The 17246-nt window shown below is 35.9% G+C and overlaps 1 protein-coding gene across 3 annotated transcripts in view; it reads left to right on the forward strand.

Moving 5' to 3' along the window:
- ADGRL3 (adhesion G protein-coupled receptor L3) overlaps window positions 1–17246 on the forward strand; it is a 415454-nt gene that overhangs the window by 286907 nt on the left and 111301 nt on the right. For all 3 annotated transcript variants that reach the window (XM_057727606.1, XM_057727608.1, XM_057727607.1), the window contains 2 exons: window positions 6245–6428; window positions 7367–7489. In XM_057727606.1, the coding sequence (XP_057583589.1) occupies window positions 6245–6428; window positions 7367–7489 (307 nt within the window). The remainder of the gene's footprint in view (window positions 1–6244; window positions 6429–7366; window positions 7490–17246) is intronic.

Raw genomic sequence — 17246 nt, forward strand, 5'->3', positions numbered from 1 at the left:
AAGACCCGAAGACTTATTTCTCTTTCTCTATATATCCTGAAATTTAAACATGAAATATATTTAAACATAACTGTATGTATAATATAGTAAGAGAAAATAAGAGTGTTCAGCATGATTACTCTATATATTGATAAAGAAATATTTCATTCAGGAGAATACATCAAAAAACAAAGATGTGGAAGTAAAGAGTAAAATAAAATTTTATATTACAGGCATTTTTCAACAGAATGTCAGCAACTTATTAATTTAAATTTATCTACTAGTAGGAAATAATTGCTCTTAACTTTCTAATGGGCTGCCTAATGATAATTTGCATACATATAAATGTTTGCTTTATTTTAACACAAAAGAACTTAAAAATATAATAAATGAACTCAAGAACTTAAGATCTAAACTAATAACTCCTTTGCTTAAATATCTTTAATGGCTCTACATTTTCTATACAGTAAAGCCTAAACTTCCATCATACTGCAGATCTTCTAAAATCTGACTTCTACTTACCATTGTTCTCACTGTATTCATCTTTTAAACTCTCTTTCCATGCACCAATACATTCTCCTCACCCCAAATGCAAGAAATTTCTTGCCTTGGTACCTTCTTTTTTTTTCTTTTTTAATCATCAACTTGTTTATTATGTTCCTTAGCTTCAAATTTCCTCATCATGGTGAAAAAAAGTTTATGCATCTTTTAGTGTCCAGTTCAAAACCAGACACCTCTGAGATCTTTTCTTGATCTCCTCAGCAAGAATTCATTACTTTCTGCCCTGTGTGACGTGCTTACCTTCTGCTTTGGAGTGTAGGCAAATTGAGAACAGGTTCCATGTTTTCCTTCTTTTTCCTAACCTCACCCAACAGTGACTTCCCTAGTTCTTTGCATATCATACATATTTAATAAAACAGCATTGAGTTGCATTGAAAATGAGCTTTGGAAGGGAGGGAATACGGGGATATGTGTATAAAAACAGATGATTGAACTGGGTGTACCCCCAAAAAAATAAAATAAAATAAAATAAAATAAAATAAAATAAAATAAAATAAAGAAAATGAGCTTTGGGACATTTTAAAACATCTTGGGGAATTCCCTCGTGGTCCGTGGTTAGGACTCTTCACTTTCACTGCTGAGGGCGTGGGTTCAGTCCCTGGTCCGGGAACTAAGATCCCATAGGCTGTGCGTGGCCCAATAAATAAATAAGTAAAACATATGGAAAGCTTTTTATAGAATATATCGTCCTTATTCATAGTGATCTACGTTCACTACAATAACCTGTGCTTCTGCTTTTCTCCGTAATTCCCTGTAATTCATCCTGTCTTCCTTCCAAACCACACTGATACCTGAGCACTCAGAAGGCTTCTTGGGAGACATAACAAAAAGTTATAGAACTAAAAGAAGATGTTTTCAGTTTCCCTCTTGTATTAGTGATTTGATAGGTTATTTTTAGTTAATGGACATTTATTGAATACCCAAAATGTCTCAAGACACTAAATTTTACCCTGGAAAAGTACAAATGAACATGATGTCTCCCCTGTGGACATCATAATCTAAGGAGAAAGCCAGACCCAAATATGGATAATTCTATTAAAGGTGAATAAGTACTAAAATGGGAGCCCACTGTGACACTGAGTCTCTGAAATGATAATGATTCAGATAACTTTGGCTGGTTAATAGGCTTTTTCATTTGTGCTTAAATAACCTTTGCTCTTATAAAATCAGAGATTTTTTTTCTGTTGGCGTGAAAAGGGAGAAAACTCACGTGTGAATCTTCACTGAATGGCAATCATTCAGCAAAGAGTTAACACAGGCCGAGTTTTTGGCACTTGCAAATATTGCAGTCACCATCCTCATGAAGCGTGCCTTTTCGTGAGTGAGAGATCTAAAATAGTTGGGTAGGTAAATAAATATCTGACGTATCTAAGATAACAATACAAGATACAAAGAAAACAAAACAGGTAATGGATTTAAGGGTGGGAGACTCTGCTTAGATATGCTGATAATGGAGGACTTCTTTGAGCAGTTGATTCCTGAGCTAAAATCTGAATGAGATTATTATTAAAAAACTTGTCTTCAGGAAAATACCATGGTGGTATTGTTGCATATCTTTTCACAAGGCATTCATTCTATTTGGATCTTTATTTTAGTGGTTTTCAAGTGAAGGAAGAAGGGTAACTAAATTTCCCAGGTGATTCTGCTTACCTAGTAAGAAGTGCTCACCTCGGTAAGAAGTGCCATTGATATGTTTCTCACCACGAATCCTTTTATGTATTCTTGCTAAGGAATCCTAGACTGTTTCACGAGCACATTCTCCTGGAAAAGTGACAAAATTGTTATTGGAAGGATATATAGCTGTTTTTCCTCCAAAATTTTTCACAGTAGTTATAATAAATAAGTACATCCTTCCTTTTGAAGTGTATAAACTGTGATTATACAGTTTATAACATCTTTTAACAAACATATTACAGTTATATGCTCTGAGTAAAATTAGTCAAATGAATTTGCTTAATGTCTGAATTTAATGATAAGAGGTCCAATAATATTGTTTAATGCAAATATATGTCCAGAAGGATATGTTATGTCCATGATCTAAGTAAATTTAAGTGACTTTTCACACTTCCTAATTTATATTTGACTTTTAGAAAGTCAAAAGTGAATTTAGAGTCTAGTCCATAAACTGTATAACGAGAAGAGTAATATCTAATAGTAGAATGCCCCTAACCACCCTCGAATTCCAATACAGTGAGTTTTATTTTCTTGTATACTTCACACTTTGTTGATTGGTTAGAAAACATCAATTTGTGCAAAGGCACACTGAAATTTAGTGACAGAACCAGAATGCAAATTTCCAGTGTCTGTCTCCTATTCAGTTTCTACTGTTTTAAAAAAATTAGAGAGAATTAACATTTAGTTTCTGGCAGAGATATTGTTGACTAAATTAACTTCTCAAAATTTTGATTATTTCAATCTATACATGTCAAAACCATTAGGTATTTTTTGTTTGTTTGTTTTTTCCTTCTGGATCAAGGCATTGTGTGAGAACATAATTTTTTTAAAGATAAATTCAGGTCAGAATTTAACTTTAGAATATAAATTTAGGTCAGAAAAAAAATTATAGCAGAAAAGAGCAGTTAATGAATGCTCTTGGACATTTAAGTGATGCCCCAGCACCTGAATTTAATCAAATTCATTGTATATTTCCTATTCAACTTTGGTTCTAAGTGTAGTTAAGCTCATTTCTTTGTAACCAAATAAAATAAAGATCAACCTGTTTTTTAAAGAAATGTTGTAGAGCTAATGAAAGCAATGCAAATAACTAGTTTGACCAAAAAAATAAAAAAGAAACTTTATTACCAGATGTCATCATTTATGCGTAAAATTAAAATATATAAATGCAAAATATATAGGGAAAACAAAATATAGATATTCTTTTACCATCAAAGAGTTGTGACTTTAATTGGCCTTCATTAAACTGGTAACAGGGACATGTCAACAACCTTTGGGAAGCTTGCACAAATTGTATTAATTATAAAACTATTAAGATTGACTTAATTGGGCTCTCACTAGCAGAGGGTCAGTTAGTTCAAGCCTCTGGAACACACATTATGAACTTTTTAATACACATGTGCCTCCCATTCCTCAGTCGTAGTAAAGTTGTTTAACAGGTCTGTTTTTGAAGATTGCATTGTAGAAGAGGTGTTCCTTCCAGATCTCAATTCAGTGTGAATATTTTGCAGTTATCCCGTATGACTTCTGTGTTATTCAGTGAAGACCTTTCTTCTTCCCACACTGGATTTTTATATCAAATGAAAGTAAAGATAAGATTGCACCTAAGCACTTAGTATGAGCCAAGTAACCTTATGAAATGATTACATTATCATCTCCAATTTACAGGTGAATACAGATAAGTTAAGAAACTTGCCCAACAGCACCCAACTAGTAAAGTGGCAGAGTTCAAATTCAGCAGATGTAGTTCCAAATTCCGCACAGATTTTATCACTAGAGAATTCTATCTCTCAATCCTTGTGTTGACATTCCCTTCCAATTATACTTAGGCAATCATAACAGGTGCTGTTTTAAGAATAAATAAATATTAGATTTGTGTCTTAACCAACCCAGGTTTTAGAGCCATATTTTAAGTCTGTCGTTTCTGCAATGAACTTGGAAATCCTTTGGGCTTAACTTCTTTAAAGACTACATCTTATTTGGGAAGATGCAGCTGTTGAAATGTACTCAAAATGTGTAACTATGAAAAAATATTGCACCTTACACATTTTCAGTTGCAAAACTAAGATAAGAAGAGGTGTGTTTGATTTATTTGCTGTCAGTTTAAAGACTTGGTATTTTAGCTAAAGCAGTCTATTGTAAACAGTTTTCTGTTTAGAATATTCTCAGAATTGACCATAGTTGCTTCTTTTTCTTCTCTTTTTTTCTCCTTGCCATTTTTTAAATTAAAAAAATTGAAAGCAATAAAAGACAGAAGAGAAGCATTGCATTCTCCCCCAAAAATTTTCCCTGAGGTAAGGTTTAAAGTAATCAATGTAAGATTATTCACTAATGTTAAAATCACAGCTCCATAAAGAACTGGCATAATTTCCATTGCATATGGGGTTTTCAGAGCATTTCTAATCAATTCAGAGGATCATCTAATCCCAGAAAGAATACTTCCTTGAACTCAAGAGGTCAGTGTCCTCTGTTTGGCTTCAGAAAATACCCAAACACTTTGTTTTGTTTTGTTTGATTTCTATCTGGCACCTCCTTCTTTGGCTTATCCTTTGGCATCACCCCATAGAGAACTTCCTGGAAAGCAAATCAGATTGTTGTGATCCAGAAATGCTTTTGTCTGGCTTCTAGGTCATGCTTTAAACCCAGAACAAATGACAGAGCTAAGCATACTATGTGAAAATGACCAGTCATTAAACTCATGAGAGGTTTTTTTTTTCTAAATGATGCAAAGTACTCAAGTTGCAAGTAGAACTATTTTACATAAAAGTCCAGTGATATTGATTTTTGGCCAGAACTTGGAATAGCTGGGAAAAAATATCAAGAAAAACAACTTTTATCATAAGGCAAATTAGTTTTTGAAGCTGGTGTTAATTGGCAGCCAAGGTGTTTCATTATGAAGCTGAATTTTTAACAGTTGTTACTTGGTTACTATGAAAACACCAGCCGGAAGAAAACACTGCAGCATCATGGATATTTCTCCAGTCTTTCCCAGTCCCTCTGCCAACGTGTCAATAATGTGAGTCCCGTTTTTAAACACCTCTGTGCTTCCTGGAAACTGCCTGTGCTGGCTGTTTATTCACCTTTATTTCCAAATTAGATGCATATTTCATAATCAACAGGTTCAAGAATGATCACTTTCAAACTGCAGGTGTTGTATTTTTCTGTTTTGCAATTCTCTATGTTTGAGTGAAACCTTAAGAAGACCTTACTGGAAGAACTAACTGTCTTTTCTTGTAACCTGGAGTATTGAGCTAACCACGGGAAATATATAAATTGTAGCTAGAAAAAATGATTCTTTTGGATGAAGCAAAGAGAAACATAGTGCTTTATCTCTATGTGTGAGTGTACCTACTGCTGGTTTTCTTTTAAGGAAAAACACCTGAGGGCCACAGGTAGCAAGCTCCACCTGTTTATTCCCCTCCCTAGTAATAAACTGCACGGAAGGCTTCTCTCCACACAGAACATATCCAAAGCCCCTGGGAGTATGTATGCTTTGATATTTTCCCCATCCTGACATTTTACTAGCTGGCTAAGAAAAAAATTGGTTTGCTCAGTGAGTCCTTGAGCTACAGGCAACAAATTCTTGTATTGTCCTGTCTATAGTCATCCTTTTGATTTCTGTTTAGTATCCAGTTTTATGGTGATGTATAGAGAAGATCATTTTTTTGTGGTGACATGATAAAAATGTTAGTTTAAATTACTTGCCAACAGTTCCCCAGCCAAATAATTTAATTATGTAATTATAGTCTTGTTGAGGCCTTTGCCATTGATTTTAAGAAGCAACCATGGCTCTGTTTGTTGTCCTTCAAAACAAAAGCAGCTTTTCCTGTTGCCTTGCAGAGTCTCAGCTAGGGTTTTACAGAACAAAATAATGAACGCTTCCACTGCAGCATGTCACAGGGGAGGCTGGGACAATACTGAACTCATGCACACCGCTGATCCTTACTTGCTGGGCAACATGTATGCCTGGATTTCTGACAGCCCTGTGGGTTCACTAGAGACCTCTGTCATTCTGTTCATCCTCTCACAGGCAATGGTCGAGACAGTTAACAACCTTCTCCAGCCACAAGCCTTGAATGCCTGGAGAGACCTGACTACAAGTGATCAACTACGTGCAGCCACCATGTTGCTTGACACTGTGGAGGAAAGTGCTTTTGTGCTGGCTGATAACCTTTTGAAGACTGACATCGTCAGGGAGAACACAGACAATATTCGTAAGTGGCCTTTGTTACACAGAAGGGCCAGAGAGGGACAAGAAAAAACTATCATCTTGTTCAGCATAAGAGGGAAAAGAAAAAAGGATCATCTATGGTGGACCAGATATTATGAGTGATACTTTATTTCAGTGGAGATAAGTTATCCTTTTTCTATAATTAGGAGGGTATCACCTGTCATTAGCTCAGAAGTGTCCTCATAATCACATACATATCCTCCTAAGGACACTCCAGTATTGAATATATTAGCCTGAGATCACTTACAGTGAGGTCCATTCATTTATTTTTTTTCAGTTTTTATGTATGTATGTATCTGTGTATATACGGTAGTATTTAAAATTTTATCCTTATGGGTCACTTCAGTTATAATAAGAATGTCTCTGAATTATAAAGAAGCCAGTCATTTAAGTGAAGGTGATAAAACAATTTTTGATAATTGTGTTATTGGCTCATAAAGAGTATAAATCTATTTTTAGTGTGCCTAAGGATGTAGCTGGCATTTTTATTTCAGATTTGATAAAGCCATTTCCAACTTATTAGATTTAAAGATAAATCAATATTGATGAAATAGTACAGCTTTAGGTTACAAAAGGATTTTCACTTAATTCATAAAATATTATTTCAAAATAACATTTTGAAAGTAAACTTATAGTCAGTGACAAACTATAAGGAATTGAGCTTGAGTTTTAAATTCTAGGCTTTATCATTGATATCCTTATATTCTCATTTACCCGATTTTAATAGCTTTTATTTGCTTTATTTTGGAAAAAAATAAAATACTAAAAAGACTTCTAAATAGAAGACTGAACCACTATAAAGTACGGCAGATAGAACATTAATTCCAGTGCTTGGATTTCAGAAACATTTCAATAATTAGGAGAATATCTTAAATTTGGCATGTTTCTCAACAAGCACTGATATCTTTTTGCCATTAACAGAATTGGAAGTTGCAAGGCTGAGCACAGAAGGAAACTTAGAAGACTTAAAGTTTCCAGAAAACATGGGTCATGGAAGCACTATCCAGCTTTCTGCAAATACTCTAAAACAAAATGGCCGAAATGGTAGGTTAGAATTTATTTATTAAGCTTGATGGAGTTGAACTTCTCATTAATTCATTGAGTCTTGGCTTTGAATTTTAGATCTGCTATCTAAAAGCTTTCCTCTCCTCTCGCTCCACTGTTCTCTTTCTTCACCTCTTCCTCCTCTTTCTTAGTTCCTGCACCAACAATTTACAATGATATTGGCTCTACAGAATTCTCACTTAGATTTGGAAATTGTTGTTACTTTTCATTTGCAGAAAAGTATCAGAAACTTGAATGTAAGGGAAATTAATAAACAACAAAATCCAAATGTTCTAACTTTCTTCCTTGAAAGGAGTAATTCTTACCGAATTGATAGATTTTGTTTCTGAAATTTCAAATGGAAGTTTTACTTGTAATTTTAAAATTATATGTGTTTTTTGCCTGCTAAATTATCTTTGAGAGTGTTTCTATGCTTTTCCTTTGCAAAGCATATAGAAAATGTAAATGTAAGGAGATGCTTTTGGGGAATGAAACTGGTAGATATAGATCAATTTAGTACTAGATTATATTCATTGAATATAATTAAAATTAAATAAAAAAATAATTTCATGGAGATATGTCTCAAGCCTCACTAACATTAAAAGTTTTTAAACATATGTTTTGCTAAAGAAATGAGATCCTTTAACCTGGTAGGTGATAGGAAGATGACTTCAAGTTGTAGCAACCAACTCAAATGCTGTTTAATATTACAGGGTAAATAGTTTTGAAAAAAGAAGAGACTGTTAAATAATATCAAGAAAAATTATGTTTGTTGCCAGCAGAACAAAATTCTTTATAAGTGTTGGAAATCTTATAAGACTGAATTTACAAATAGTATTATGTTGCTAAATTGACTGTGAATTTTGAGGCAGCAAATAAGATTTTCCATAGAGCGAAATCAGATTCCTTCATTAGCTTCCTGGCTGGTTTCCCTTCGTTGATTCTTGCCCAGCAACAGTATATCCTTTGACAAAGGGTTCTTCCTGAAACATGAGTCTGACCAGTTCACCTCCAGTTATACTTAGAAAGAAAACAAATGGCTTAACAGGCCTACCATATGCTCCCTGGTCCACTTCCTTCCTGCCTCAGATGCTTTACCTCACGTCTGTCTTTAGCATGCTCTCTGTGATCCAGACTGTCTGGTCTTGATTCTTTTTTTTAAATTGAGATATAATTGGCATATAACATTATATTCATTTCAGATGTACCACATAATGACTTGATATTTGTATATATTGTGAAGTGGTCACCACAAGTCTAGTTAACATCCATCACCATACAATGTTACAATTTTTTTTGAGAAAACTAATATTTACTCTTTTATCAACTTTCAAAATGGACAATATAGTATTATTAAATTAACTATAGTCACCATGCCGTACATTACATCCCCATGACTTATTTATTTTATAAATGGAAGTTTTTACATTTTACCCTCTTTACCCATTTTGCCTTACTCCCACCTCTCATCTCTAGTAACTAGCAGTCTGTTTTCTTTATTAGTTTGTTTGTTTCTTTTTAAGTTTCCACATGTAGATGAGATATTTGTCTTTCTCTGTCTGACTTATTTCACTTAGCATAGTACTCTCAAAGTCCATCCAGGTTATATAGAAAGTGGCAAAATTTCCTTCTTCGTGGCTGAATAATATTCCATCCCCCATTTTATATCTATATATATAATTGTTTTTTTGGTTTTAATTTTTAATTTTATTTATTTATTTATTTATTATTTTTTGGGGGGTACACCAAGTTCAATCATCTCTTTTTATACACATATCCCCATATTCCCTCCCTCCCTCAACTCTCCCCCACCCTCGCCGTCCCAGTCCTCTAAGGCATCATCCATCCTCGAGTTGAACTCCCTTTGTTATACAGCAACTTCCCACTGGCTATCTATTTTACAGTTGGTAGTGTATATATATGTCTATGCTACTCTCTCACTTCGTCTCAGCTTCCCCTTCACCCCCCGCCCCTCCAAACCTCCAGTTCTCCAGTCCATTCTCTGCATCTGCATCCTTGTTCTTGTCTTGTCACTAAGTTCATCAGTACCATTTTTAGATTCCGTATATGTGAGTTAGCATACGATATTTGTCTTTCTCTTTCTGACTTACTTCACTCTGTATAACAGACTCTAGGTCTATCCACCTCATGACATATAGCTCCATCTCATCCCTTTTAATAGCTGAGTAATATTCCATTGTATATATATGCCACATCTTCTTTATCCATTCATCTGTTGATGGGCATTTAGGTTGCTTCCATGTCCTGGCTATTGTAAATAGTGCTGCAATAAACATTATGGTACATGTTTCTTTGGGGATTGTGGTTTTCTTTGGGCATATGCCCAGTAGTGGGATGACTGGATCATATGGTAATTCTAATTGTAGCTTTTTAAGGAACCTCCAAATTGTTTTCCATAGTGGCTGTACCAACTTACAGTCCCACCAACAGTGCAGGAGAGTTCCCTTTTCTCCACACGCTCTCCAACATTTGTTGTTTCCAGATTTTGTGATGATGGCCATTCTGATGGGTGTGAGGTGATACCTCATTGTGGCTTTGACTTGCATTTCTCTGATGATTAGTGATGTGGAGCATCTTTTCATGTGTGTGTTGGCCATCTGTATGTCTTCTTTGGAGAAATGTCTCTTTAGGTCTTCTGCCCATTTGTGGATTGGGTTATTAGCTTTTTTGGTATTAAGCTGCATGAGCTGCTTCTATATTTTGGAGGTTAATCCTTTGTCCGTTGTTTCATAGGCAACTATTTTTTCCCATTCTGAGGGTTGCCTTCTAGTCTTGTTTATGGTTTCTTTCACTGTGCAAAAGCTTTTAAGTTTCATGAGGTCCCATTTGTTTATTCTTGATTTTATTTCCATGATTCTAGGAGGTGGGTCCAAAAGGATCTTGCTTTGATGGATGTCCTAGAGTGTTCTGCCTATGTTTTCCTCTAGGAGTTTTATAGTGTCTGGCCTTACATGTAGGTCTTTAATCCATTTGGAGTTTATTTTTGTGTATGGTGTTAGGAAGTGTTCTAATTTCATTCTTTTACGTGTTGCTGTCCAATTTTCCCAGCACCACTTATTGAAGAGGCTGTCTTTTTTCCATGGTGTACTCGTGCCTCCTTTGTCAAAGATAAGGTGCCCATATGTGTTTGGGCTTACTTCTGAGTTCTCTATTCTGTTCCATGGATCTTCCTCTCTATTTTTGTGCCAGTACCATACTGTCTTGATCACTATGGCCTTGTAGTATAGTTTGAAGTCAGGAAGCTTGATTCTACCAACTCCATTTTTCCTTCTCAAGATTGCTTTGGCTATTCGGGATCTTCTGCATTTCCATACAAATCATAAGATTTCTTGCTCTAGTTCTGTGAAAAATGCCATTGGTAATTTGATCCAGATTGCATTGAATCTGTAAATTGCTTTGGGTAGTACAGTCACTTTCACGATGTTGATTCTTCCAATCCAGGAACATGGTATGTCCCTCCATCTGTTTGTGTCATCTTTGATTTCTTTCATCAGTGTCTTAAAATTTTCTGCATACAGATCTTTTGCCTCCTTAGGCAGGTTCATTCCTAGGTATTTTATTCTTTTTGTTGCAGTGGTAAATGGGAGAGTTTCCTTAATTTCTCTTTCTGCTCTTCCATTGTTAGTGTATAAGAATGCAAGAGATTTCTGCTCATTAATTTTGTATCCTGCTACTTTACTACACTCATCAATTAGTGCTAGCAGTTTTCTGGTAGAGTCTTTAGGGTTTTCTATATATAATATCATGTCACCTGCAAAGAGTGACAATTTTACTTCTTCTTTTCCAATTTGGATTCCTTTGATTTCTTTTTCTTCTCTGATTGCTGTGGCTAAAACTTCCAAAACTATGTTGAGTAATAGTGGTGAGAGTGGACATCCTTGTCTTGTTCCTGTTCTTAGAGGGAACTCTTTCAGTTTTTCCCCATTGAGAACGATGTTGGCTTTTGGTTTGTCATATATGGCTTTTATTATATTGAGCTAATTTCCTTCTATGCCCATTTTCTGGAGAGCTTTTATCATAAATGGATGTTGAACTTTGTCAAAAGCTTTTTCTGCATCTATTGAGATGATCATATGGTTTTTATCCTTCAATTTGTTGATATGATGTATCACGTTGATTGATTTGCATATATTGAAGAATCCTTGCATCCCAGGGATAAACCCCACTTGATCATGGTGTATGATTTTTTTAATGTGCTGTTGGATTCTGTTATCTCGTATTTTGTTGAGGATTTTTGCATCTATATTCATCAGTGATATTGGTCTGTAATGTTCTTTTTTTGTGACATCTTTGCCTGGTTTTGGTATAAGGATGATGGTGGCCTCATAGAATGAGTTTGGGAGTGTTCTGCCTTCTGCAATATTTTGGAAGAGTTTGAGAAGGATAGGTGTTAGCTCTTCTCTAAATGTTTGATAAAATTCGCCCGTGAACCCACCTGGCCCTGGGCTTTTGTGTGTTGGGAGATTTTTAATCACAGTCTCAATTTCCGTACTTGTGATTGGTCTGTTCATAGTTTCTATTTCTTCCTGGTTCCGTCTTGGAAGATTGTATTTTTCTAAGAATTTATCCATTTCTTCCAAGATATAATTATACATATAACATTTTCTTTATCCATTCATCCATCAATAGACGCTTAGGGTTGTTTCCATATCTTGACTATTATAAATAATTCTGCAATGAACTTGGGGGTGCATAGATTTTTTTTAAGTCAATGTTTTTGTTTGCTTCAGATAAATATCCAGAAGTAGAATTGCTGACCATATTGCAGTTCTATTTTTAATTTTTTGAGGAATCTCCATACTGTTTTCCATAGTGGCTATATCATTTATATTTTTATCAACAGTACACAATGGTTCCCTGGTTTAGTCTTGATTCTGTTTCTTGAACACACCAAGAGTGTTCCTTCATCAGATGTTCGTGTTTTCTTTCTTCTGGAATGCATTGTTTACATTTCTTTTTATAGAAGCTTCTCTATTGTTTACTGCTCATTATAAATTTTAACCTTTTAGGAAAGTTTTTCCTATCTCCTTGAAGGTAGACTGCTCTTTCCCAATCACTCTTTTCCCATTAGCCATTTTCTGCCAGTGCTTCTTCATAGCATTTATTTACTTACCACTATATGAATTATATTATTATTATTAATTATTACTATTTTTAAGTTGCCTGCTTATTGTCTGACTCTTTCTCTAGGAGATGATCTCCATGAGAGCAAGAACCTTTCCCAGCGTGTTCACCGATGTAACCCTAGTGCTTGGCACATAGATGCAATCACTAAGGGTTTATCAAATAAATCTGTGAATTTTCAGATATAAAGCTAATGAAGACTGAAATATGTCTATATTAGTAATATTATGTTTTGTGTTCATTTTATTTACTAAATTACTGTGTGTGTGTGTGTGTGTGTGTGTGTGTGTGTGTTTTAGGCCACATTTAAGCATGAATTTTGGAGTGGAGAGTCTGTAACTATTGTATGTGACAAATTGCACTGGTAAAACAAGGTAGGATGACAACCTGACACCATTTCACAAGGGGAAATTGATATCAATTATCAGCCAGTTTTAAACCAATTAAAAGTTGTTACTGTCAATAAGAAAAATACATAGTCATTCCTAAGTTTAGCCCTCCAAAAATTAAAATTTTTATTTTAAATCTAGAGGGAAAGAACTAAAATTCAATGCTATGTTGTAACAGTCAAGAAATATTTAGTGAATTATTTCTGTTTGGATTAGAAGTTTAAGAATGCCCCTTTCGGGGGAGATAGGATTAAGATGGCGGAGTAGGAGGATGTGCGCTCACTCCTTCTTGCAAGAGCACCAGAATTACAACTAACTACTGAACAGTCATCGACAGAAAGACACTGGAATCACCAAAAAAAGACACCCCACATCCAGAGACAAAGGAGAAGCCGCAATGAGACGGTAGGAGGGGCGCAATCACGTTAAAATCAAATCCCATAAATGCTCGGTGGGTGACTCACAAACTGGGGAACCGTTATACTGCAGAAGTCCACCCGCTAAAGTGAGGGTTCTGAGCCCCATATCAGACTTCCCAACCTGGGAATCCAGCAATGGGAGGAGGAATCCCCAGAGAATCAGACTCTGAAAGCTAGCAGGATTTGATTGCAGGACCTCCACAGGACTTGTGGAAACAGAGACTCCACTCTTGGAGGGCACACACAAAAATGTGCTCACCAGGACCCGGGGGAAGGAGCAGTGACCCCATAGGAGACTGAACCAGACCTACCTGCTGGTGTTGGAGGGTTGCCTGCAGAGGTGGGGGGGCAGCTGTTGCTCACCGAGGAGACAGGGGCACTGGCAGCAGGGGTTTTGGAAAGTGCTTATTGGTGTGAGCCCTCCCAGAGTCTGCCATTAGCCCCACCAAAGAGCCTGTGGGCTCCAGCACTAGGTGACCTCAGCCAAACAACCAACAAGGTGTGAACACAGCCCCACCCATTAGCAGACAAGCATATTAAAGTTTTACTGAGCTCTGCCCACCAAATCGGATTAGAGCTTTACTGAGCTCTACCCACCATCAGACACTCCCATCAGGAAGCACACAGGAGGCTCCTAGATAGCTTCTTCCACAAGAGGGCAGACAGCAGTATCAAGCAGTATCAGCAGTATTTCGTCTTGTGGAACTGAAAACCACAGCCACAGAAAGATAGAGAAAATGAAAAAGCAGAGGACTTTGTACCAGATGAAGGGACAGGATAAAACCCCAGAAAAACAACTAAATGAAGAGGAGATAGGCACCCTTACAGAAAAAGAATTCAGAATAATGATGGTGAGGATGATCCAGGACTTTGAAAAAAGACTGGATGCAAAGATCAAAAAGTTTACCAAAAACCTAGAAGAATTAAAGAGCAAACAAACATAGATATGCAACACAATAATGGAAATGAAAAATACATTAGAAGGAACCAATAGCAGATTAACTGAGGCAGAAGGGTGAATAAGTGACCTGGAAGACAGAATGGTGATCATCACTGATGCAGAAAAGAATAAAGAGAAAAGGATGAAAAGAACTGAAGACAGCCTAAGATACCTTTGGGACAATGTTAAACGCACCAACATTCACGTTATAGGGGTCCCAGAAGGAGACAAGAGAGAGAAAGGACCTGAGAAAATATTGGAAAAGATTATAGTTGAAAACTTCCCTAACATGGGAAAGGAAATAGCTACCCAAGTCCAGGAAGTGCAGAGAGTCCCAGGCAGGATAAATCCAAGGAGAAACATGCCAAGACATATACTAGTCAAAACGACAAAAATGAAAGACAGAGAAAAGTTATTAAAAGCAACAAGGGAAAAACAACAAATAACATACAAGGGAACTCCAATAAGGTTAACAGCTGATTTCTCAGCAGAAACTCTGCAAGCCAGAAGGGAGTGGCATGATATATTTCAGGTGATGAAAGGGAAGAGCCTACAACCAAGAATACTCTACTCAGCAAGGATCTCATTCAGATTCAGTGGAGAAATCAAAAGCTTTACAGACAAGCAAGAGCTAAGAGAATTCAGCACCACCAAACCAGCCCTACAACAAATGCTAAAGGAACTTCTCTAAGCGGGAAACATAAGAGAAGAAGAGGACCTACAAAAACAACAACAGAACAATTAGGAAAATGGTAATAGAAACACACATATCAACAATTACCTTGAATGTAAATGGACTAAATGCACCAACCAGAAGACACAGACTGGCTGAATGGATACAAAAACAAGACCCATATATATGCTGTCTCCAAGAGACCCACTTCAGACCTAGGGACACATACGGACAGAAAGTGAGGGGATGGAGAAAGATATCCCATGCAAATGAAAATCAAAAGAAAGCTGGAGTAGCAATACTCATATCAGATAAAATAGACTTTAAAATAAAAAATGTTACAAGAGACAAGAAAGGACATTACATAAAGATCAAGGGATCAATCCAGGAAGAGGAGCTAACAATTATAAATATATATGCACCCAATATAGGAGCACCTCAATACCTAAGGCAAATGCTAACAACTATGAAAGAAGAAATGCAAGGCAGAAATAGAGACACAGGTGTAGGGAAGAAACACATGGACACCAAGTGGGGAAAGCGGGGAGGGTTGGGGGTGGATGAATTGGGAGATTGGGACACCAAATTGTACACTCTAAATATATGCTGTTTGTTGTCTGTTAACTGTATCTCAATAAAAGTTCTTAATAAAAATAAATAAATAAATAAAGGAAGGGGGAATACCCTTACTTTCTTTCACTTTAAAAAAAAAAAAAGGAATGCCCCTTTCCCTTATGCAGCTCTTATCATAATCCCTTTGCTGGATTACAGGAAGGTTAATAGATATTGATAGAATCATTGAGAAGGCTGGATAATCAGGCTCAGAAAACATAAAAGAGCAAGGAGGCTAACAACAGCCTATATCATCACACAGAATCAGTGCTGTGAGATGTCATTGCTGCCACAAGGGAAGGCTGCTGCTGCTGCACCACCTCCTGCTTCCTTGAGTCACTGGTTCCTCATCTAATATCTGGACCTAGTGCATCTGACTGGATGCATTTAGCTGGGGTGTGCAGAGTAACCTCTTTGTGAGGCAGTCTGGGAAAGCAAATATATGTCCCTTTTGTCTATAAATCCCTGAGAGAAGGTAATTTCCCAAATGTGGGAGCACAATTTAGATTATGGACAGCTCCTTTCCTCCTCAAAAAAATGTATTAAAAATTTATTATCTTTATTCCCACTTGACTCTAAGATTCAGAGATAAGCACTGGGACTTCCTTGTCTTAGTTACCAAAGTGGTCAGGGCAGTACCTGTCTTTTGGGGATCCACTGAAATGAATTTACACTGGAAGAAAGACATAGGACTTGACTTATTTTAAGAAAGGAAATGACATAAAATTTTAAAAGCATCCTAAAAGGATAACTTTACTGAGGATTATTTGTAAGAAATTGCTATAAAGGAAATAAAATAAGGTAGAAAGACATATGGAGATAATGACCTTAAAAGAACATGATAATTGAGTTTTAAGACAGATATTTTAAAAATTTTATTTTATTAAAGTATAGTTGATTAATAATACCATGTTAATTTCTGCTGTACAGCAAAGTGATTCAGTTATACATATATACATTCTTTTTCATATCCTTTTTCATTACAGTTTATCACAGGATTTTGAATATAGGTCCGTGTGCTATACAGTAGGACCTTGTTTATCCATTCTGTATGTAATAGTTTGCATCTGCTAATCCCAAACTCCCTATCCATCCCTCCCCACACCCTCTCCCCCTCAGCAACCACAGCTAAAGATTTTGAATCTTTGTTTTGTTTTAATTGTAATTAAGATATAATTTGTATACAATAAAATGCACGTCTTAAGTGTTTAGCTTGATGAATTTGACAGTTGTATATTCCTCTGTGATATCACATAAAATAAGATGAAAATTTCATATATTACCCAGCAAATGTCCTGATACCTCTTTTCACTCTTCTCACCCCATCTCCCCACCTGATGAACTACTTTCTTCTCATTACTATTTCTAAAGACAAATTTTACCTGTTCTTAGACTTCACGTAACTGGAATCATACAGTATGTACTCTTTCTGTCTGTATTCTTTATCTCAGCATAATATTTTGGGGATTCAGTCATAATGCTCCATCTGTCATTAGTCTGTTCTTTATTGATATATAGTCATTTTGTTATTTTAATAAGCCATAATTTGTTTATTCTCCAATTGATAGATTTTTGAGTT

The sequence above is a fragment of the Hippopotamus amphibius genome, chromosome 3 (genome assembly GCF_030028045.1).
Source record: "Hippopotamus amphibius kiboko isolate mHipAmp2 chromosome 3, mHipAmp2.hap2, whole genome shotgun sequence".
NCBI lineage: Eukaryota > Metazoa > Chordata > Mammalia > Artiodactyla > Hippopotamidae > Hippopotamus > Hippopotamus amphibius.